Source organism: Thrips palmi, unplaced genomic scaffold (assembly GCF_012932325.1).
Source record: "Thrips palmi isolate BJ-2018 unplaced genomic scaffold, TpBJ-2018v1 HiC_scaffold_1, whole genome shotgun sequence".
Classification (NCBI taxonomy): Eukaryota; Metazoa; Arthropoda; class Insecta; order Thysanoptera; family Thripidae; genus Thrips; species Thrips palmi.
This window is the reverse complement of record NW_023144620.1, coordinates 4,439,936-4,460,032: the sequence shown is the minus strand read 5'-3', so window position 1 is coordinate 4,460,032 and position 20,097 is coordinate 4,439,936. Positions and strand designations below refer to the sequence as shown.

The following is a 20,097-nucleotide window of genomic DNA, read 5'->3' as shown; positions in this document are numbered from 1 at the left end:
TGTTGTTTCATTGGCACTGATAGCGGGATGATATAAAACCACATTGCGTGCAGCGCAGCCACGGTATGACGTGAAGCGTGCGGCGAGCATCAGAGTTTAGCTCCGGGCTGGAGGGGCAGGGAGGGGGAGAGGGGCTGAGGGTGTTGGCCTGGGCAGGCTGGGCAGCCTGGGCCTCACGACGGCCAAGGGCAAGGTCTGCCAGCAGGCTGCCGCTGCACATTCGGCTGTCAAAACAAACGAAAAAGACAAACGGATGGGAGGGAGTTGCACTGCCAATTGGACTGGATCCGCCATAGCGCAGGAATGCGGACCGTGCACTCAAAAAATACTTAAAACAATTATACATTAAATTCTCTTTGTGTTTTTAATTCATGGAAAACTCAAGAAGAGCTTGAAGTTACTACAGGAATAACCACCACAAAAAGTCCTTTTACGAGATTTCGACGAGCTTAAGTCTTTAACTTTTGGATTGAAAATTTAAGATGAACACACATTTTCTATAAACTTGCGATACTTAGGGTCTGTTTCCGGTTTGTGTTGTTCCTCTTCTTCTTGCCGGTTTCTGCTAGAATAGTGCACTAACCGTAACGAACTCTTCTTTCTGAAGTCATTAGACGCAATCTTGTCTGAACATTTTGAGATCTGTTTCCTAGTTTGCTCGCACGTGTGGTGTCCCTGGGCGTCTGAAGAAGCTTTCCGCGCGTGACCAAGGGCGGATCCAGGGACGGGTTCAGGGGGGGGCGACGTCGTGAAAGTTGCCTACCTACAGGGGTTATGTGCGACTTTTTGCCTACCTTTGAGGCGGCTTCGCCGCCTTCAGGGGGGGGCGACGCCCCCATCGCCCCCCCCTTGGATCCGCGCCTGCGCGTGACTACCGGCCCGCCAACAACGGCGGCAGCGACGGCGAGTGCCGTCCTGGCTGCTCTCGGCTTGGGCGTCCTCCTCCGCAACAATGGTGTGTCGAAGTGCGCTGCACCTGCCCGCCCGCCCGCTTGGAGGCCGGTGGGTTGGCGGGCTGGCGGGGCGTGGCGGCTGGAGGGGCCATTCGCCGGCATTCGCCCTGCAGAGCCATTCCGAATCTCTTCCGTTGCTCTGTCTCGCTCGCGGGGCGTTGCGTCGGGGTGCGAGAGAGACAGAGCGACGAAACGTGCGGAATGGGCGCCTGGAAGGCGGAACACTTCGGCCCCTCTTCTGGACCGCCTCGCCGCCTCGCCGCCATGCCGGCGGGGGAGGAGTATAAAAGGCTCCGGGCTCATCCGAAAACGCACATTTCCTAATCAGCAGCCGTCTTAGCGAGTACTGGCCCCCCGTCCAGCAGCGCTAAACATGAAGGCTTTCGTGAGTATCTCCAGCGCCTGCTGAAGCGCTGCAGTGCTGTAGGGTCGAAGCCTAACTCGGCGATTTTGGCTTCCAGTTTGCTCTGTCCTGCCTGGTGGCCGTGGCGTACGCCCGCCCCGGCGTGCTGCTCAACGCCCCCCTGGCCTGGAACGGCGTCTCCAGTTACGCCGCCGGCACCCCGCTGTCCTCCCAGTACCACGCGCAGGACGAGCTGGGCCAGTACAGCTACGGCTACGCTGGCGGCCCGTCCTCCAAGGCCGAGACCAGGACCGCCGACGGCGTCACCCGTGGCTCCTTCTCCTACGTCGACTCCCACGGCCTGGTAAGGGAAGGGACGAACCCAGGGAAACAAGCAGAATATTTTTGATCGTCAGCAATACGCCGATGAAGAAATGATGGGTGAATAAAAAGGATGCAACTTTGCGGGTATTTGAACCCGCACCTTGGCCCTTTGTCCTTACACGCGCTGCCCGCTGCCGCTGGGCGGCCGCTCGCTTACATAGTAGCCTGGCCATACTCGGCTGCGGCGGGGCGTGGCGGGCGTGGCGGGCGTGGTCGGGCGCGTCGGGCGTGGCGGGCACAGGTTCGCGCAGTGGCGTGCCTCGCGCCTTTGCTCTTATTTCTCTCCTGTTCCTGTCGCGGCTCCGCGGCGCGGGCCTCTACAGACAAGACGCTTGGTTATTTTTGTCGGCGCGATGCAGGCAGCTTGGACAGCTCCGGGTGTGGTCGCCGCGTGGTCCCTGGCGGCCTCAAGGACGTGCGAAAAGGGGGAAGGGGTGGGGAGGGGTCCAGGACAATGATCACATTAGCCGCGCTTCCAACGCTTTCGTCGCCATCCTGTTCATTATCGTGCTCCCCACCTCGGCGACGACGGCCCGATGAGCCGGAGAGGAATGACGGGGGCTTTGCCTCCAGCAGCACCAGACGGCACCAACACCTCACTGATGACTTGCTTCTTCTTCTTCCAGCTCCAGTCCCGCAGCTACGTGTCTGACCCCGTGAACGGCTTCCGCGTCGCCGCCTCTGACCTGCCCGTCGGCCCCGCTCCCGTGGCCGCCGCTGCCCCCGTCGCCGTCGCCAGCCCCGTCCTGGCTGCCGCCCCCGTCCACGTCGCCGCCGTCCCCAACCCCGTCGCTGACACCGTCGAGGTTGCCGCCGCCAAGGCCCAGCACTACGCCGCCCACGTCGAGGCCCGCGCCCGCAACGGCGACGGCATCGTGCTCGCCGCCGCCCCCGTCGCCCCCGTCGCCGCCCCCGTGGCTGTGGCCACCCCTGCCCTGGCTGCCGCCCCCGTCGGCGTCGCTGGCCTGCAGTCCCAGTACCACGCACAGGACGAGCTTGGCCAGTACAGCTACGGATACGCCGGTGGCCTGTCCGCCAAGGTAAGCCTCGCGCGTTTTCACAGTGCAGGAACAGGAACTGCGTGACGCGGCGTGACGCGATGGAGGGCGTGGTGGCGGTCCGCTGGCCCGGGCACCTCGGCGTCAGCCCGCGGCCCAGCGCGGCGGCGTGGCGGCGTGGCCCAGGCAGGACCCTAACCTTGAGAGGCGCCACGGAACCCACCGCCGCTCCGCCGCTCCGCACCGCCTACTGGCCGCCACGCCCATCCCAAGTTACCATATCGATGTATCGATTCGGGTCCAAAGTCCGCGGTCGCTGCGATTAGCGGCTGAACCTCGTCCGGCCGCTATCAAGTGCCACGACCTGACAGTACTGCTGATTTCTGCAGGCCGCGGCACCGCGGCACTGTACGACGGGGGCCTCGGTCTGCAAGTCGGAAGGAAACGTGATCTACTCGCACGTTCATTGACACGATGATCTTCTTCTTCTCCCCCAGGACGAGCACAAGACCGCTGACGGCATCACCCGCGGCTCCTTCTCCTACGTCGACGCCCACGGCCTCCTCCAGTCCCGCAGCTACGTGTCCGACCCCGTGAACGGCTTCCGCGTCGCCGCCTCCGACCTGCCCGTCGGCCCCGCCCCCGTGGCCGCCGCTGCCCCTGTCCTGGCCGCCGCCCCCGCCGTCGCCGCCGCCCCTGTCCTGGCCGCTGCCCCCGTCGCCGCCCCCGTCCCCGTCGCCGCTCCCGTCGCCACTCCCGTCGCCGCCGCCGTCCCCGCCGGCATCGTCTCTGACGACACCGTGGTCGTTGGCGGAGTCGCCGACACCCCCGAGGTGGTCGCCGCCAGGGCTGCCCACTTCGCCGCCCACCGGGAGGCCAACGCCCGCCTGGCCTACGCCTACTAGGAACCCTTCCACCGCAACGAACTCCCCGACGACGACTGTGCCATACGTACACTGCAAAACACCAACGACTGAGTAGACGTTACCAAGTACCTGCTGCGAATAAGACTCCCGAAGGGATTGCCTTCTAGAGTGCAGAATGACCGCTGGGCCAAACGGGGCTGGAATCCCTTTGCGTCTTAGTACGATCTGTGATCTGAACTGATTAGGAAAGCGACGCGGCGTGTCCACTTTTCTACTCTGAAAACAAGGGTCAAAGATTTGAAACGTTTTGGCCTCCCCTGAAGAACGGTAGACACGCAGTGCTGTGAGAAACACTACAAAAAAAAAGCCAATAAAGAGGAAAATATTTAAAGAAGTGATCTTTATTTTCTACCTTTTTCACCTCGAGTTAAAATTTACCTTGACACAGACTCCATTAAACACCACAAAATGTACGGATATTTTGGGAATCGATCGGTGGACCCTTCTATCAGGGTCTTCGCTCTCTGCTCGAGCGAAGTGGAGTGAAGAGGGTTCTTGGCGCGATGGGATTCAACTGCAATGAGCGGGCCAGTCAAAAATGTAAAGAAATGATGGGAATTGACCCGCCGACCCTGGCACCACGCTCAACGCCTCTGCCACTTCGGCCACCCTACACCACGATCCCAAGTGGGTTCCGCGGGGCATGGGTTCGCCTGGCTTGCCGTAGCGCCCGGCCAGTGGCTGGGACGGCCAACCGCCAGGCGCGCGTGCCGGCCGGGCTGCCTCCCAGTGCAGGCGCTGCCCGACCGCGAGCCCCCCGTCGATGACGTCAATGGCGCTTTTGTTGTATCTGCGCAACCTCAACCTCCGGCGTGCGGGCCGAGCGGGCCCTGCCACCGGGCGGTGCACTTGCGCGACGCAGACGGGACGCACCAGCCCAGGACGGCCTTTGGCCTTGAGGGCAGCATTGACGTCAAATCCGTACAGCGCGTCCCGTCCGCTAGCGCGGTGCACCGGCCGAAGATGGGCACGGTGTGAGGCACGGTGCGACAACCTGCGTCCGTTCCGCGTCTCCACCAAAACGCGGCTATGTTTGGCGTTCTGCGTGGCCGTGCTGGCCGCGCTGGCAGTCGTCAACGTCAGCCCGGCGTGGCCTGGCGGCCCGGCCCGACCCCCGGACTGGAATTCCGGCGTGGGTGCTACGGACACGCAGACAAGCACAAGAGATGGCCATGCCAACCTTCTGTGTCCGGTCACAAATGGCGCTTGGGCCGTGTCTCGGACCACGCCCGCTGCCCACCCCAAAACTTGAGGTACTACTTTACCTCTGTGTTTCACTATCGCAAGCTCGCTTCACTGCCGCCCGCTCTAGGTTGGCGACCTGGCCGGTCGGCGACGGACCCGGGCTCGGAGTCTCCCCGCACGGCCCGCACCAGCGTCGCGGATGATTGCCGGTCATTTTCGGCAACAAGCAGTCGCTCCGTCTCTCTCGCACTCACGGAATGCCTTGTGGGTGGGACTGAGACAAAGCAACGAAAGGCGCGAGGCATTTGCCTGGAGCGCTCCGGTGCAGAGGAGCCCGTTGGGTTGCCTAGGCCTCCACTGACAGGGGCAGGCTTGCGACGGAGCCTCGTAGAGGCGGCGGTGCACCTCCACGCCCGCAGAATGCGTGTGTGTGTGTCTTACTAACCTGCCAACCCCTCACTGCTGTCGCTAACCCCCCCCCCTTTTCTGTTGGCCCTAAGGTCATGTCGCTTAAAGACGGACCCCGGCATGCGTCATCAGACCAATTACGCAGTGTGTCGGTGTTGCCAACTGCGGAGGCAGAGAGTCGCAGGCTGACTGCACAGCGGGCCGGCCAGGCTGGCCACTCGATTTGTGCGTCCGGCCGGGGACCACACTGTGGGACCACACTGTGGGACCACAGGGACACATCGGGGGCATTGAGGGAAAAGACGCGCCATTAGTTTTCAAAGACAGTTTATTTTCAGTCCTCGTGCTCAAGGAAAGCACACAAGTAAAGGAAAGTCTTTCATGTCTACAAAGTAGCGTTGAGGATAAGAGAACAAGCTTTCGGTATTACATGTACGAAGGAGAACTGAAACCAGACAAACAGTAGGCAAATCATCTGGCAATAATATCATAAAGTGCAAAATAAATAAAATTTTACAACCTCTGCTGTCAGTTTCAAGCAGCCTCATCGCTTTCCATCCCCAAAACAATTTGCGTAAAATTAACACTTACGAGACAAAAAAGAAAAATATCATAAAACCGCGGTAACTTACTTCTTCCTTCAAAAAGGAACGAGTACTACTTGTTCTTTTTTAAAATATTTAGACGCGCCATCAATCGACTTCGGAAAGACTAGGATCCAGTCTTCTCGATGCCAAGAGCCGGCCTCGCCACACTTAATCACAGCAATCTAATGGGTGCGTTATCAGGGAGGAGAGGTATACTCCTCAAAGAACGCTAGGGCGTGCGGCGGTTCGTTGCCCCGTACTCAGTTAGAAATTGCGCCAACGATGAAATCCATTTTTGTATTTTCTGATGAAATTTTGACTGCGCTTCGGTAAAAATCCTAGAATTTTATTCATTTTTTTTGTCTGGAACTATATTGATTTGCATAAGGTTTCTAACCGAATACGGGGCAAGACGCCAGTCGAGGGTAGGACAACGCCAAACGACACAGTGGATGGCACAAGGTGGCACAAGGTGGCACTAGGCGAGCTGGGTGGCCGCAGAACCCTCACGTCGACGGCGTGCTGGTGGTCGTCGTGAGGTCCACGATGCGCCGCGAGGTGGAGATGAACCCCCTGCTGCCCGCGATCCGCGACGGTGGCCGTCAAGGAGGCCTAGCCGCTGTACGCGCTGGCGAGGCGTGCGCCGGCCTCCCGGTGCGCCGCGAAGTGGGCCGCCTTGGCCGCGGCCACCTCGGGCGTGTCGGCGGGCACGTCGGGGACGGCCACGGCGGCGGCGGGGGCGGCGTAGGCCGCGGCGATGGGGCGAGGGTGGATGGGCTGCGAGGGGACGCCGTACGCCGCGATGGGCGCCTGGAAGACCTGCGCGGGGACAGGGTAGGCGGGGCCTGGGGGGTGGTAGATGCGGCCGGCGGGGGCGACGGGCGCCGCGGATGGCGCCTGCGGCAGGTTGGTACCGGACGCGCGGAATCCGTTGTAGTTGTCCGCCTCGTAGTCGACGGCCTGCAACACTCCGTTGGCGTCCACGTAAGAGTAGCGTCCCCGCGTCAGGCCGTCCGCCGTCTTCGTCTCCGTCTGCAACACGCGGGGGCGTGCGTCAAGGGCTTATCGCGAACAGTCTGCCAAGCCAACTCGTCTCCCTCGCGGTCCCATGGGGCGCCCCACGAGTGCGAGAGAGACAGGACGACGAAAGCAGTGTCCGGAATGAGCGAGCAGGGCGAGCCATGCGCGGCCCTCCGTTTTGAACGTGGCGCCAAAACGGAGCGACCCCCTGGCGGCTGCCAGTCGGTAGTGCGAGCGGTGCGAGTGCGGCGTGCGGCGAGCGCGCGGAGTGCGAGACAGTGCGAGTTAGTGAGAGTGCAGTCGTGGTGCGAGTCATCGTAGCGCGGGGAAGTCCCGCCGCTGTCTGTGGCGGCGGTGTGTGCGAGGTCATATGCGAGGTCATGCACGAGAGTGGCGGTGCGAAGAGGAAAGCGTGGGAGGAGGAAGATCGTAGCTCCGATATTCGATACTTTTCGATTATTGGACCGAAAGGACGAGGCAAAGGTTTCACCATTTGCTTCTTCCTGTTGAGGTTCAAGTACCGACGGAGAGCCGATTTTCCCCGCCCACTATCCACGCAAACACAACGTGGACCTTGGCTTGGCCACACGAATTGCAGCGCGACGCGGTTTAGTTGCATTCCATCCTCACCTTGCTGCTGAGCCCGTCCGAGTAGCTGTAGCTGTAGGGCATGTTGTCCTCGTCGGACTGGTCCTCGCGGCCGGCGATGTACTGGCCCTCGTTGGCGCTGGGCACCCACTGGCCCTCGTCGTTGAGGCTGGGGACGTACTGGCCCTCCGCGTCAAGGCGGGGGTCGTACTGGCCCTCGGCGTCCAGGCGAGGGTCGTACTGGCCCTCGTCGTCGGGGACGTAGCGGCCGGTGCCGTCCTCCACGGAGGCGATGGTGTTGTAGCGGACGGCCACGTTGGCGGCGGGCCAGGCGGCGATGGGGGTGGGGGCGGGGGCGGGAAAGCGGGGCGCCAAGTCGGCGGGGACGTTTGGGTAGTGGAAGCGCGACACGCCGATGGCGGGCACGGCCGCGGGCACGGCGTAGCCGCTGGAGAGGGAGTTGGAGGAGGACACGCGCGCGGCGGCCTGGGCCACGGCGGCGAGGTGCTGGGCCTTGGCGGCCGCCACTTCAGGGGTCTCCTGCACCGGGCTGGGGGTCACGGACACGGAGTACTGCTGGTGGTGGCGCTGTTGCTGATACGCTTGAACCTGCACGCAACAGATTCAGGTTAATTTTCGAAACGAGAAGACAGGGGTTCACAAAAGGCATTCCCGCGCTCTCACCCCGGAGTGTTGGTAAGACTGCTGCGACGCGACGGCGGCCCTGGCGTTGGCCTCCTGGACGGCGGCGAAGTGCTTGGCCTTGGCGGCGGCCACCTCCACGGTGTCCTGGACGGGGGCCGGCGTGCTGGAGACCGTCCAGACGCGCTGCTGGGCGTACTGGCTGGACGGCGTGGACCACGACGCCACGGCGGCCAGTGGCGTGGGCGTCACGGACACGACCCCGCTGGCGCCCCTGGCGCGGACGTCCTGCACGATGGCGAGGTGGTGCGCGCGCGCCGCGGCCACCTCGGGCGTGTCGACGACGGGCTGCGGCGCCGCGGCGGCGGCCCCACCCCCGGAGACGAGCGCCGCGGCGCGCGCCACGGCCGCCAGGTGCTCCTGCTTGGCGCGCGCCACCTCGGGGGTGTCCCGCACCGGCTCCTGCGCATCGGTCGCCGTCACCACGAAGCCCCGCGCCGCGTCCGCCACGTACTGGCGCGACTGCACCTGCGGCACCCCGCCACCCACGACGCCAGTCAGACGCACCGCCGGCCCGATTTCGCATCAAAAAATGAAACGGAAGAGTTTTTTTTTGGCAGTGTAGGGGCGTTACCCCGCGGGAAATAAGAAAAGTGCTTTGTTGAATGGGTGCCGTTTACGACACAGGCGTAAACAAGAAATGCGAGGCTTGAATTTTAAATTGGAGAAGCGGTGGTTGTCAGGCATGGTGGGCGGGGCAGCGCGGGACTTACTCTAGTACGTCAATAACTTATTCAAGCAAGCATAGAGGACAAAAACAAAGAAGAATAAAGTAGGCACATAAGAGAAAGTTCGACAGTATTTTTCAGACGAAAAGCGGTTGAATCATTCATTTTTGCGAGCAGCAAGAAGAAGCAGTGACCAACTGGAAAATGTCGAATGAAACAAACTGATTATTATTTTTCCCGCTCACCTGGCCGTTGGCGTCCACGTAGGAGAAGCCGCCGTGGGTCAGGCTGCCCGACCGGGTCTCCTGCGCACCCGACACCCCGCTGCTGTACGAGTACGTGTAGTCCGCGGTGGGGTGCGCCGCCAGCCCACCGTACGGGGAGGCCGCCGCCAGCGCGGCCAGCAGCGATGTCGTCAGCAGCAACGCCTGCAGAGAGAGGCACACCGTAAGTGTGAGATTCCACTTTCACAGCTCCGAGAGGTAATGCGAGAAAAATGTGGAACGCGTCGAACATGACGACAACGCCTAATTGCAAGGATGACAGCGCGTGTGGCAATCGGCATGATGATGAGGTGGCGTGGCCTCGGAAGCTGCAGCCCGCGACTTTGTAGCCGTGTGTGTGTGTGTGTGTGTGTGTGTGTGTGTGTGTGTGTGTGTGTGTGTGTGTGTGCGCGCGCGCGCGCGCGCGCGTGTGTGTGTGTCGTTATTGTCCTGCGCGAGCTTTTGTAATGATTGAGTGACCAACGCGCATGAAAAATGCATTGCAAAAAAAATTGCACATCCGCACAGCCGCCGTCAGCGCAGAGGGCTGCGGAGGAGGCTTGGAGCTCCGGCGGATAAAAGTTGAGTCGCAGAGGAAAGGGAAGGGAATGAGAAGACTGGAAGCAGAAAAAACAGAGTTTAATGGTCGCTGATCGGGGAACCGTTCCAACGCGCGGAATGCCGGCAAAGGCTGATCACGAAGGCGGGCGTCGTCGTCGCCATCGCCGCCGCCGAGGCGTGAGCACGGTCAAGGTGGCGGCCTCTAGTGCCTCCAGTGGCTCCGGCAGGGGCGGGCGCCAGAATGTATTGAAAGCCGTTGCGGCGCTCCGCCCGCCGCTCCGCCCGCCGCTCCGCCCGCCGCAGCTGCCGTGGGTGCGCGCCGGAGTTGCGTGGATTCGAGCGCGGCCGGCCGACGAGGCGCTACACGCACACCAAGGCGCCGGCCGAGCGCCGAGCGCGGAGCGCGGAGCACAGCGGAACGCACCCACGCCCCGGCCACGGCCCGCTGCATTGGGCCGGCAGCATCTCCACATCGGGGGGGGGGGGGGGGGGGGGGGCGCAGCATTTATTGTGCGTCTAATAAAAGACCGGTTCCAGTTCGGAGTCCTCGCCCCCCACTGCCACGACCACGACGAAGACCGCCGCCGGACACAAACGGCCCCCTGCCCTCCTCCTCTTCTTTCTTTAGCGGGCGGCCGGCTGCATCGCAATTTATTTTTGACAGGGATCGGGCTAAAAATAGCAGGGCGCACGGCGTGGCGTGCCCGGGCTTGTCCGCCTGGGCACGCCGTGCCACGCCACGCCACGCCGCGCCACGCCGCGCCACGGCCGGTCCAGACCCGGGCTGGCGGGGCTGCTTGGCTGGCGCCACTTGTTGACCCGGTCAGGGCAGACTGAGGACTCTTCGAGGAAAACGGTTACTTAGAGAACGCATTGCAAGGCGAGTGCTTGAAAGCGAAAAAGGGGGCGTCGGTGGTTTTCGCGAAGCACGGCCAGTCGAGTGATACTCTTGATTGGGCTTTAAGGGCATGGCAGTTCGGGTACTTCGCGGCTGGGAAACGGAGGGGACGGGGGCGCTGTCGCGGTTTCGCGGGGGCGGTGCCCCGCGACGATAGACACGTCACTCGACGCGCCGTCCAGCCGGCCGTGCCGTCCTCGCGGAGGTCGCCGGTCGGGGGCGTGGCGCGGCACGGGCGGCACGGCGTGGCGGGTCGGGCCGGCCGTCGCCGGGGTCGCGGGGCGGGCGGGGCTCGCGTCACAATGGCTCGCGTCCATCTATCCATCCATCTATCCGGCCGGTGATGCATGAGTGCTGGGGTGGCTAGGCCCTTGCCAGGCCAGGCTAGGCCGCCGTCTCGCTGACTCACGGGGCTCGCCCTCGCCGTCGACGACCTGGCGGCAGGGCGGAGTGCAGTCCGATGCATCCCGCCGTGCAATGCATTTCGCCTGTTTCGAAACGCAGACTTAACCATTCAGGCGCCCGTTTCGTGTACTGTCGTGACAAATACCCCGCGCACGTGCGACGTACGCACCGGGACCCTGGCCGCCCTGGCCGCCCTGGCCGCCCCCAAGGCTGAGGATCGAGCGCATCCTGCATCAGCCTGCATCCAGCACGCAGCAGCCTCCCCCGGCTCACCCACGACGCCGCACGCCGCGTGGCAGCACACGCATTACTCATGCCGCAATGCACCGCCATGCACCGCCATGCACCGCCATGCACGCGCGTAACGCGAGGGAGAGCACCGCCAAAAACCCGAGCCCTTCCGAGCGGGGACCGCGTCCACTGGCGCCGCGGGGGTCCTCTGTGCCCCACACCTGGCGCTACGCGGTCGCGTCGCCACGCCGCCCGCGTGACTCACCTAATGACGCCGGCAGCTGCAGCCGTCCGGGCTCGAGCCGGGCAGGACCGCCAGCTGCGGCGACAGGACACCAACGCGACGTCGCCATTGTGTGCTTTTCGTCAACGACGCGTCCACTTTTTATTTCCGATCCGAGAAGAGTCCGCGGCGAAATGACGTGACTGCGGGCCGCGGGAATGCACCGTGACCTTTTCCGCGTCGTGTGTCGCGGCGGCTCGGTCGCGTGGCCGACGGCCGATCACTGACATCGGTATCGATTAGGTTTTTGCAACGCCCTTTGTCTCGGCCGGGCTCCGCGCTTCCTCCTCCACGTCGTCGTCGTCGTCCTCGACGTCACGAAGGCGGCGGACGTCGGCCTCACGGAAGCCGCGCGCACCGCGGCGAGGGCCTCGAAGGGCGGTGCGAGACGCTCGCGCCGAATACTAGCTACTCCTCCTACTATTTGAGTCTCGCATTGTTTCTTGTGTCACCACAAGGCCGACGGCACACGGCGAGGCGAGGCGAGGCGAGGCGAGGCGCTGTGGGTGCCGGCGTTGGCATTGCACTTGCAAGGACCCGGGTCCGGCCGCGCCAAGCCAGGCCGCGCCAAGCCAGGCCGCGCGGACCGACGCATCCCGCGCCCACCCGCCGCCGCCCACCGCACGGCGCACGCTACGCGCACACACGGCCCGCCAGCCGCCAGCGCCCGCCAGCGCCCGCCCGGTCAGCGAGGATGTGAATATCGGGAAAGGCATTTAGCTGGCCGCTCCAGACGCCCAGACGGCGCATGCGTCATGGCTGCAGAGACTTGGTCTAAAGAAGGAACAGCGAGCACTGGCGCGGCACTGCAGACTCATTCCAAGAGTCGCTGTCTTTGTCGCACCGACACTGGACGCCCCACGAGTTTGAGAGAGACGGAGCGACGAAAACGACTCCTGGAATCAGTGTCTGCTGGTTATGAAACCCGAGTGAGGGATGAGCGTGCTAAGTACCCTCTCGCTCAAGTCTATGAACACATCATCGAGCAGGGGTCTAGGGCGACGCCGACCCAGCGGCCATTGGAGGGCGGGGCGGGGGGTGGGGCGGGGCGGCGACCCTACGCCGTTCGTCGTGACCTCGGCGTGACGCTATCTCTGTGACACATGCGAGTGCAGTGGCGGGGCAAAGAGGAACACACTCGCTACACGGCACGCTCGCATTTCCAAGCCGATATGATCGGCCCGGCCGGCCTGGCCTGCCCAATGCAGGCCCCGTGCAAGGCCCTTGGACGTCTTCCACGAAAACAGGCCGGCCGCCTCGCCCTGCGCGTCCCCGTCCGAGCCATGCAGGCCGTGCAGGGCGTGCAGGGCGCCTGGGAGGTAGGCAATGCGACGCAGACGTGCACTGCGTGGTGGCCTACCCTGCACTTCGCAGGCGCCCGGAGCGAACCCACCGCTCCGCTTTGATTGTTCCGTGGAACACGAGGCAAAATGCGATTCCAGAAAGAGTCGTTTCGGCGCGCTGTCTCCCTCGCACCCCTCCGGAGCGCCCCGTGAGCGCGAGAGGGACAGACGCTGCTGGGCGGGGGTGCGATGGCCGCCGCGATACTGTCCGCCCGTCCCCCGCGATGCAGCCGTGTCCCCGCCCTCATCTCCATACCGTCGATGACGGCGTTTGTTTTTTTCCGCCGCCGAGCGTGTTTTTGACCCGGCAGGGGTCAGCGCGCCCACGACGCGCCGCGCCCGACCGCGTGTGACCGCGGCGCGACGGGCACAGGGAACGCTCCTCGTCCTTTTGGAGCTGCTGGACGCTGCTCTGGAGCGCCCCGCCGGCGCGAGGCGAGACAGGGCCAAATCAGGACTCATTTTGGGATTTGCATTCGCACGGCGGAAGGCCGCGCCAAACTAGAGGCGCGGTGCGGGCGGCGCCGCGGCCGTGTCAAGGCGAAGGAGGCCCTTCCCGACGTGTCTCGCTTCGCGGCGATTCACGAACCGCGTCGCGCGCCACCTGGTGGCCACACCTGGCGGCCCGCCCGCTCCGCCCCACGAGTAAAGGACGCCAAAATAATATTTCCGCCACCATTTTTGCGGTACTGAACCGTGGCGACGAGCACGATGCCGGCCGGGCGTCGGACGAGCAGGCCCACCCTTCGGCACGCCGCCGGGCCGGACCCAGGGCAGGGCTGGGCAGGGCCGGGCAGGGCGGGCAGGGCGTCGACGGGAAGGCGATATCGAATTCCACGACCGGCGTTCCATATATCGCCGGCCGATCGCCAGCCGAGCGACGCAGTGCCGTGCGGCCCGTGTGGTCCGTGCGTCCCTCCCGGCGGCGGCGCGGCGGCGCGGCGTTGCGTCAGGCGGGCCGAGGCCCGGGTCGGCCGGCGGCCGGCCGGCCGGGCGAGCGGTACCGATATTGGGTAAGGTCAGGGCGGCAAGCGGCAAATAAAACCGTGACACTCATTCGGCCGGGGCACGGCGTCGAGCACGGCGTCGAGCGCGGCGTCCAGCACGATCACGGTCGCGGGATAAACTCCGCACGGCGAGGAGGGAGAGGGAGGAGGCCGCACGCCCGTTTGTCACCCCGCGTCACAACATCCCGAATCCCCGGCGGGCCAGGCGGGCCAGGCGGGCCGCGCGGCGCACCGCCGCCACGCCAAGCGGACCGACGCCGCCGTCTCCGCAGTGGTGTTCTTTTCGGCGCGTCAGCCTGATGGGTGTAAACATATCCCCGGCGAGGCGTACCTCGCTCCCTCTCGCTCCCCCTCGCGCTCGCTCCGGGCCCCGGGCTGCGGGTATCCTTTTTGCTTTCCGCCTCTTCTCACACTCTTCCCCGAGTCGTCGCCACGGGATGCCGGCCGACTCGCTTTCAAATGGCCATTGCTTCATGCCGTGACTCTTTCGAGTCAGACAAACTTGTCATCGCCCCCCCCCCCTCCTTTCTCGCCCCTCCCCCGCATCACCCTTCATGCTGCACCCCATCCCCGTCCCCTTCTCCTCCACCTCGCGGGTGTGGGGCCCGTAGCGGTCCCGTCGTGAGCTGCGAGTAGTACACACTTTTCAGACCTTATTGCCTGATTGCAGTAACAACGAGATTATGGCCGAACGACATCGTTTTGTGTCTCTATGGTTCACGTTCACCCCCTACCACCACCAATGACAAGATTGCGTTCTTCTATGAGAAAGATGCGCTCATCATCCGTGACCCAGTAATGAAACTCCGGGCAAAACTGGTTTTAAGCTAGCAAAATTTAAAAGTTTATTTTTGTACAGTAAAAATAAAATGGGGGTTTGTCAGTGAGTACATTTTGTGCAAGACATTACAGTGGCAACAAGTTTTTCCAAACCTGTGCAATTTGTAAAAATCCACCAAAGTGTGACAAATTTTGTAAACAAGGTGGTCGATTTGACAACCATCGAGAATGCATAAGTGCCCGGTCATAAATAAAATGAATGGTGGTGGAAGATACCGCCATGCATTGACGATTTTCTTTTGACATGAGTGTAAAAACCGTTTCACTCTCGACGCAGGCTAAAGAAAGCCCTGCTGCACTTCGTAGCTCACCGTGCTCCTCATGTTGCTGGCGGGCGTGTGCAGGGCAAAAGATCCAACAGCAGCAGCAGCACTACACCAAGAAGCACGACGATGCACCGGTCGATCGAGTTTCCTCCCGTTCGGGTCGGATCGTTGGACAGGCCCGTTCGGGTCGGCTTGCCGCGTTCGGGTATCCTGAGGGCGCGTTCGGAGGGTGTTCGGCCGGGCGCCGCGGATGGAGATGGGACAATGGCGCGAGTCGGACGTGGACGCGCCTTTATATAATGTGCCCCCGCGAGCCGGGCGGCGAAGCGACCAAGCGGCCAAGCCTGGCGCGGCCGGGCGAGGGCGTGGCGGCGAGGCGCGGCGAGGGGGCGTGGGGCCCGCCGCGACCCTACAGCCGCGACCCTACCGCCGCGACCCTACCGCCGCGACCCGTCGCCAGGGTGGTGCACTGCGACTCGCCCCCACGGCGGGGAAAACGGCTGACGCAGAACACTATCAGGCGCCAGATAAGGAGAACCCGCGGAGCGTGCAGATGATTCAGAAAAGTAAGTGCATGTTTGACGGTTCAACGCTGGGCAGGCCGATGGTAACTAGGTGCTGCCTCGGACAAATGTATTCAGAGGTGTTCGTTTTCCATCTGCACTGAAATGAAAGAGCTTGGCCAAAACGTGCAACGCATTACTATTTATTATTCCTCTTTTTTGCAGGTTTTGGCGGAGTGCCGAGTGCCTGGAGGGTGTGTGAGTCTCCGGACCTAGTTACGTGACGTCATGCGGGAATGGCCACCGCCGGACATTTTTGGGCAAAAAGTGGCCGGAAGCGGTGCGTGGAAGCTGCGTCAGCTGCACCTCTCCAAGTCGCCGGTCAGTGGAGACTACTGGAAGGTGTCCAACGTCGTCACTGTGCGCTGAGTCAGGCGCCAATGAGACAGTGGCGCACGTCGGGGGCCCCAGGAGGGCCCCATGCGGCGGTGCCGCGATGCACCGTCCGCCGTGGGACGGTTCATTTGGACTCGCACCGGTGGCGGTCTCGGCCGCGCGCAGGAACATCAGGAAGCGGCCGAGGACGTCGCCGACGTCGCCGGCCAATTTGTTTCCGCCGCCGTCCGCCATCCGCGCACAATAGCAGGTCGCGGGATGTCCTTTCCCAAAAACAAACACGCAGAGAGGAACATGGTCGCGTCGATCGGCGGGCCGCTTGTCAGCGAGTGCCGATGGCCGTTCGGCCGTTCGGGTCGCCCGGACGGCCCTAGGAGGCGAGCGGCGCGCGCGACCCGCGGCCACCGGGCCGACCCCAACAAAGGGAGCACCTTGATGGATTAGGAGTCTTTTGTGTGGAAGGCCGCCGGGAGCAACGAAAATCAGATACAAAAGAGACGCCCGGTGGACGATCCCGCGATCCTAGCACTGAAAGGGTTCCGGAAGCGGCTAATCTTTCAGTCGCCAAGGCCGGGTCGGGTCGGGCGCAGCGCGAAGAGCGTCGCGGCGTTTCGCGCGACTCAGTTTTGACCCGCCCAAGAGGCTGTTATTAATGTGCCACTGGAGAGCGTCGGGCAACGCTCGCTGCAATTTTTCACCAAGAACCGATCAAAGTCATGACTATCTTTTCAGTGTGCTATCGGCGTGGCTGTGACGCGCGTTGCCGTCCCGCGGCGCCGGCCGCACCGCCTGCACCTACGCGTCGACGCCGCCGCCGCGCCGGCCGCGCTGGCGCCGTGACGCCAAGCGTGTCGTCTCTCCGAAATGAGATCATATAGAGCGGGCTGCCAACAGATGGGCCACGGCCGGCCGCCACGCCGAGCCACGCCGAGCCCGGCCGGGCCGGCCGACAAGTCGATCCCATCCGATCCGGATAGTCGAGGTCCGGGCGGTCCGCGCCGTCCGGGCGCCCGGGCGTCGCGTCGGCGGGGGCAGGCCGGCCTCGCGGCCTCGCGGCCTTGCCGTCGTGGTATGCGATTCGCCCGGACTCGCCCCTGTGGCGGCAAGGCCCAGGCCAAGGCCGCCACAGGCCGCGCCCCGACACTCGGAACACGGACCGCGATATTTAAATGAGCGACACAATCGCAAATTGGGTCTTTGTGATAAGGTAATTCTCGCAGCAAGCGGCAGCGCCGTCGAGCCAAAAGCAGCCAAAAGCCAAACAGCGCCGGGCCAATAACAGCAGCGCAAGGTTGAGGAAGGTTGCGGGTCGTCGCCGAGGTGGTGCGAGTGCCACCGCCAGCCACCGCTAGATCGAAAGGGCGAATTGAGGTGAATCTCCGAAACGGGTAGCGCTGAGGTGGAGGTCCTCATGCGAGATACCCTCACCTTCAGTCGAAATGGTTGTCAAGTTCACTCCCAGCCTCGCAGTGAGGTAGCCGGCCGGCGCGGCGTGGGAGGGCCTGAGGGTCTCGGGGACCGCGGCATTCCGGGCGACGCGGCGCGCAGGGCCGGGGCACGGCCGGGGCAGGGCCGGGGCACTCCGCGTCACTTCGCGCTTCCCGCTCCGCCCGGCACGCCGACGAGGGTGCTGCCAAACGCGGTCGCCTCTCTGTCACTCCCAGTGTGCCCCGCCGTGGGAGCGAGAGAGGCGACTGCGCGTTTCGGGCGCCGCCGTGCACTAGCACGCCGCGTCGCACAAACGGCCATTCATCGAACCACCCCGCCCGCCGCGGCCCCGCACGTCACGCCAGGCCGGTACTTTACGGGCCGATGCGGACCCAACGCAGTGTAGTTGCTCTGTCTCTCTCGCACCCCGCGTTCCACCCCAGGAGGGCGAGCGGGACAGAGCGACCGAGCCACTGTTCGGAATCGGTCTGCAGAGCGGAGCGCAACGCACGGCGGCGTCACTGGGGACTTGAACGCGGGGTGGGCCGAGAGCACCGCGACGAGCAGTGCTGCATGCTGCGGGGACGAAACACGAATAATTATGTGGCGCCTCTCCGAGTGAGAGTGAGAGAGAGGGAGGATCCGCCCCACCCCGCCCCGCCCCGCCCCGCCCAGGTCTCGGCTCTGGAGGTCACTGGGCGGGCGGGCGGCCTACCGCACTGCGCGCTCACAAGCAGCTTAAAACAGACCGCTGTAAATTGTGCATCCCATGTCCCTTCTTGGCCTCCTGGCCGCCGCCTTGGCCTGCCTCTGCCCCGGGACGGTCCGGGACGGGCGTGCGGCACTCGGCTTCCAAGAAGATCGAAATATCATTAGGCAGCCGCAGTCGGAACACAAAGGCACAAAGCCGGGAGGTCATAGAGCGCTTGACCAAGTCGGTGTCGCTGTGTCGCTGCACTTCCCCGCCCGGGCGGCGGCGACGTGAACCCCCGCACACCGCACACGCATTTCGTTTGTTTTTTCTGGAAATATCCTGCGATAAATTCACGCGGTCAAGTGGCGAAATGCCCCCACTCCCCTCTCTCCCTTCGGCGGTGCAGGGCGATCTTGACCGCGATTCTCCGTCTCTGTCCCGCGCGCGGGCCACCGCCGCGCTCCGTCCCGCTCGCACTGCGCGACTGCGTGCGCCGCGTGGCGTGAAGACAGAACACGCGCCGCATTTGCAACGCGACGCGCCGCGTGTCGCACATTACAAGACACATTATTGTAAGCGCCTCGGTAATCCGAGCGATGCCACGCCACGCCGCGCCAGGCCACGCCTCGCCGAGCGATGCGGCCGCGGAGCGTCCATGGCGTATGACTCTTGCTGCAGCCACCCAGCGGGAAATTGATATTGAACCGTTTTGCGTCACGGGACCAATTTTCTCCCGGCTTCTACCTGAGTAAGAGCACTGAAGTTTCGAAGGGTGGTCCGCGATGTAGAAAGCACTAGGTTTAGGGCAGCCTTGGCGATCAGATATGTGTTAGGTTAGGTTAGTTTAGGTTAGGTTAGGTGTTGGTTTAGGTTCAAGATTAGGTTGGTTAGGTGTTAGGTTAGGTTTGGTCGAGGGTAGGTGAGGTTAGGTGAGGTTAGGTGTTCGGTCCACTAGGTCTGTTTTCGGGCCGTTGGGATGGCAGTAGCGGTGCGGCGGTGCCGTGACGGGGACGTCCCGAGTGTCGTTGCTCCAGGATTTCATGTCCACCCACCGACAATGATGGAGGCCCCGCCGTTGGCAGCTGTGTCGCGTGTTTCAATTTACATAGATGTGGTCCGGCGCCAGCGAGCGCCAGCGAGGCAGCGTCGCGGCCCGCCGTGTTCCGAATAGGACCTCTGCCAATTTCCAATTTCGTTTCGGGGCGCGAGGAGGAGATGACGCTCGCGAAAATGAACGGGCCACTTGACCTCTCATTCCCCACTGTGCGGCCTGCAAATATCCGCCACGGCCCTGGTGTTGTTTCCACATTCATTTTTCTTTTTCATCGACGTTTTCGGTCATTCAATTCAATTCAATTCAATTCAAAATGTCTTCCCGCATGTTTTGCTTCGTTTTTTGTTTTTTCTTAAATGTGTTTTTTTTTTACACAAAACGTGCGAATAGGGCTTTGGATGCTTTGGGTTGGCGTAGTCCTTTGCGCTTGGTCCTCCCGGGATGTTTTCGGTGTCGGGTCGGCTCGGTGCGGCTCGGTGCGGCTCGGTGTGACTCTCCACGGCCCGACTCGGTTTCGGCGGGGCGGGGCAGTCCGGGCCGTACTGCGGCTAAGCCCGTCACCTGCCCGCGTTCTTATGCAAGACGAGTATATATGTGTTTGTGTGTGTTATTGGCCCGTTTGCAGCGACTGGCGCCTGGCGCCTCCCCCTCCAGGAGGAGCGCATGCGTGCACGGAGCGGCGTAAGTCCCGCCCAGCCAAAAGTGCGGTGCAGTACACGAGTTGTTTACGCACCAGTGATGGGCCGATGGGACCTAATCGGCCCTGATCGTACCACACTGGACAAAACAAGCCCATAATTTTGTAAAAACAAGGCTTCCACGAGAAATCGCCATGCATGAGAATATCTGCAGTGCTTCCCACTCGACGAAGTAAGGTCTGGTTTCGGCTGAACTGCTGCAACCCCCAAACTTTTCGAACATCTTTTCCAGTCGGCCGTCGATCAGAACAACAAAAAGTTGGCAAAAACGGCTCGTAAAAGATGGCCCGCCGCGCTGCCGCGCAGCCGGTGCGGTACTTGCACTGCCGCCTCCTCCCACCCTCCTGCATTCCAAGCGGTCGGGCGGGGCGGGGCCGGGTCAGATCGTAGTGGGAGTTGGACGCCGCCACCTAATTTGGCTACACATAATCCAATACGTTTATTGTGAAATAAAAATATTTGTGC

At 63.0% G+C, this 20,097-nt stretch overlaps 2 protein-coding genes across 2 annotated transcripts; one reads left to right on the top strand and one right to left on the bottom strand.

The window, feature by feature from the left end:
• Positions 1–1,253: 1,253 nt before the first annotated feature.
• On the top strand, positions 1,254–5,663 carry LOC117643285 (cuticle protein 19.8-like). The gene is made up of 5 exons (XM_034382087.1): positions 1,254–1,338; positions 1,415–1,660; positions 2,307–2,720; positions 3,176–3,338; positions 5,536–5,663. Exons 1-5 carry the CDS (start codon positions 1,327–1,329, stop codon positions 5,661–5,663), a joined length of 963 nt encoding a protein of 320 aa, XP_034237978.1. The 5' UTR covers positions 1,254–1,326.
• Positions 5,664–6,396: 733 nt separating this feature from the next.
• On the bottom strand, positions 6,397–8,781 carry LOC117643278. Its single transcript, XM_034382074.1, has 4 exons — positions 8,692–8,781; positions 8,077–8,382; positions 7,435–8,001; positions 6,397–6,816 (listed from the first exon to the last, which is right to left on the bottom strand). The coding sequence occupies exons 1-4, from the start codon at positions 8,779–8,781 to the stop codon at positions 6,397–6,399; spliced, it is 1,383 nt and encodes a 460-aa protein (XP_034237965.1).
• Between the last annotated feature and the right edge of the window lie 11,316 nt (positions 8,782–20,097).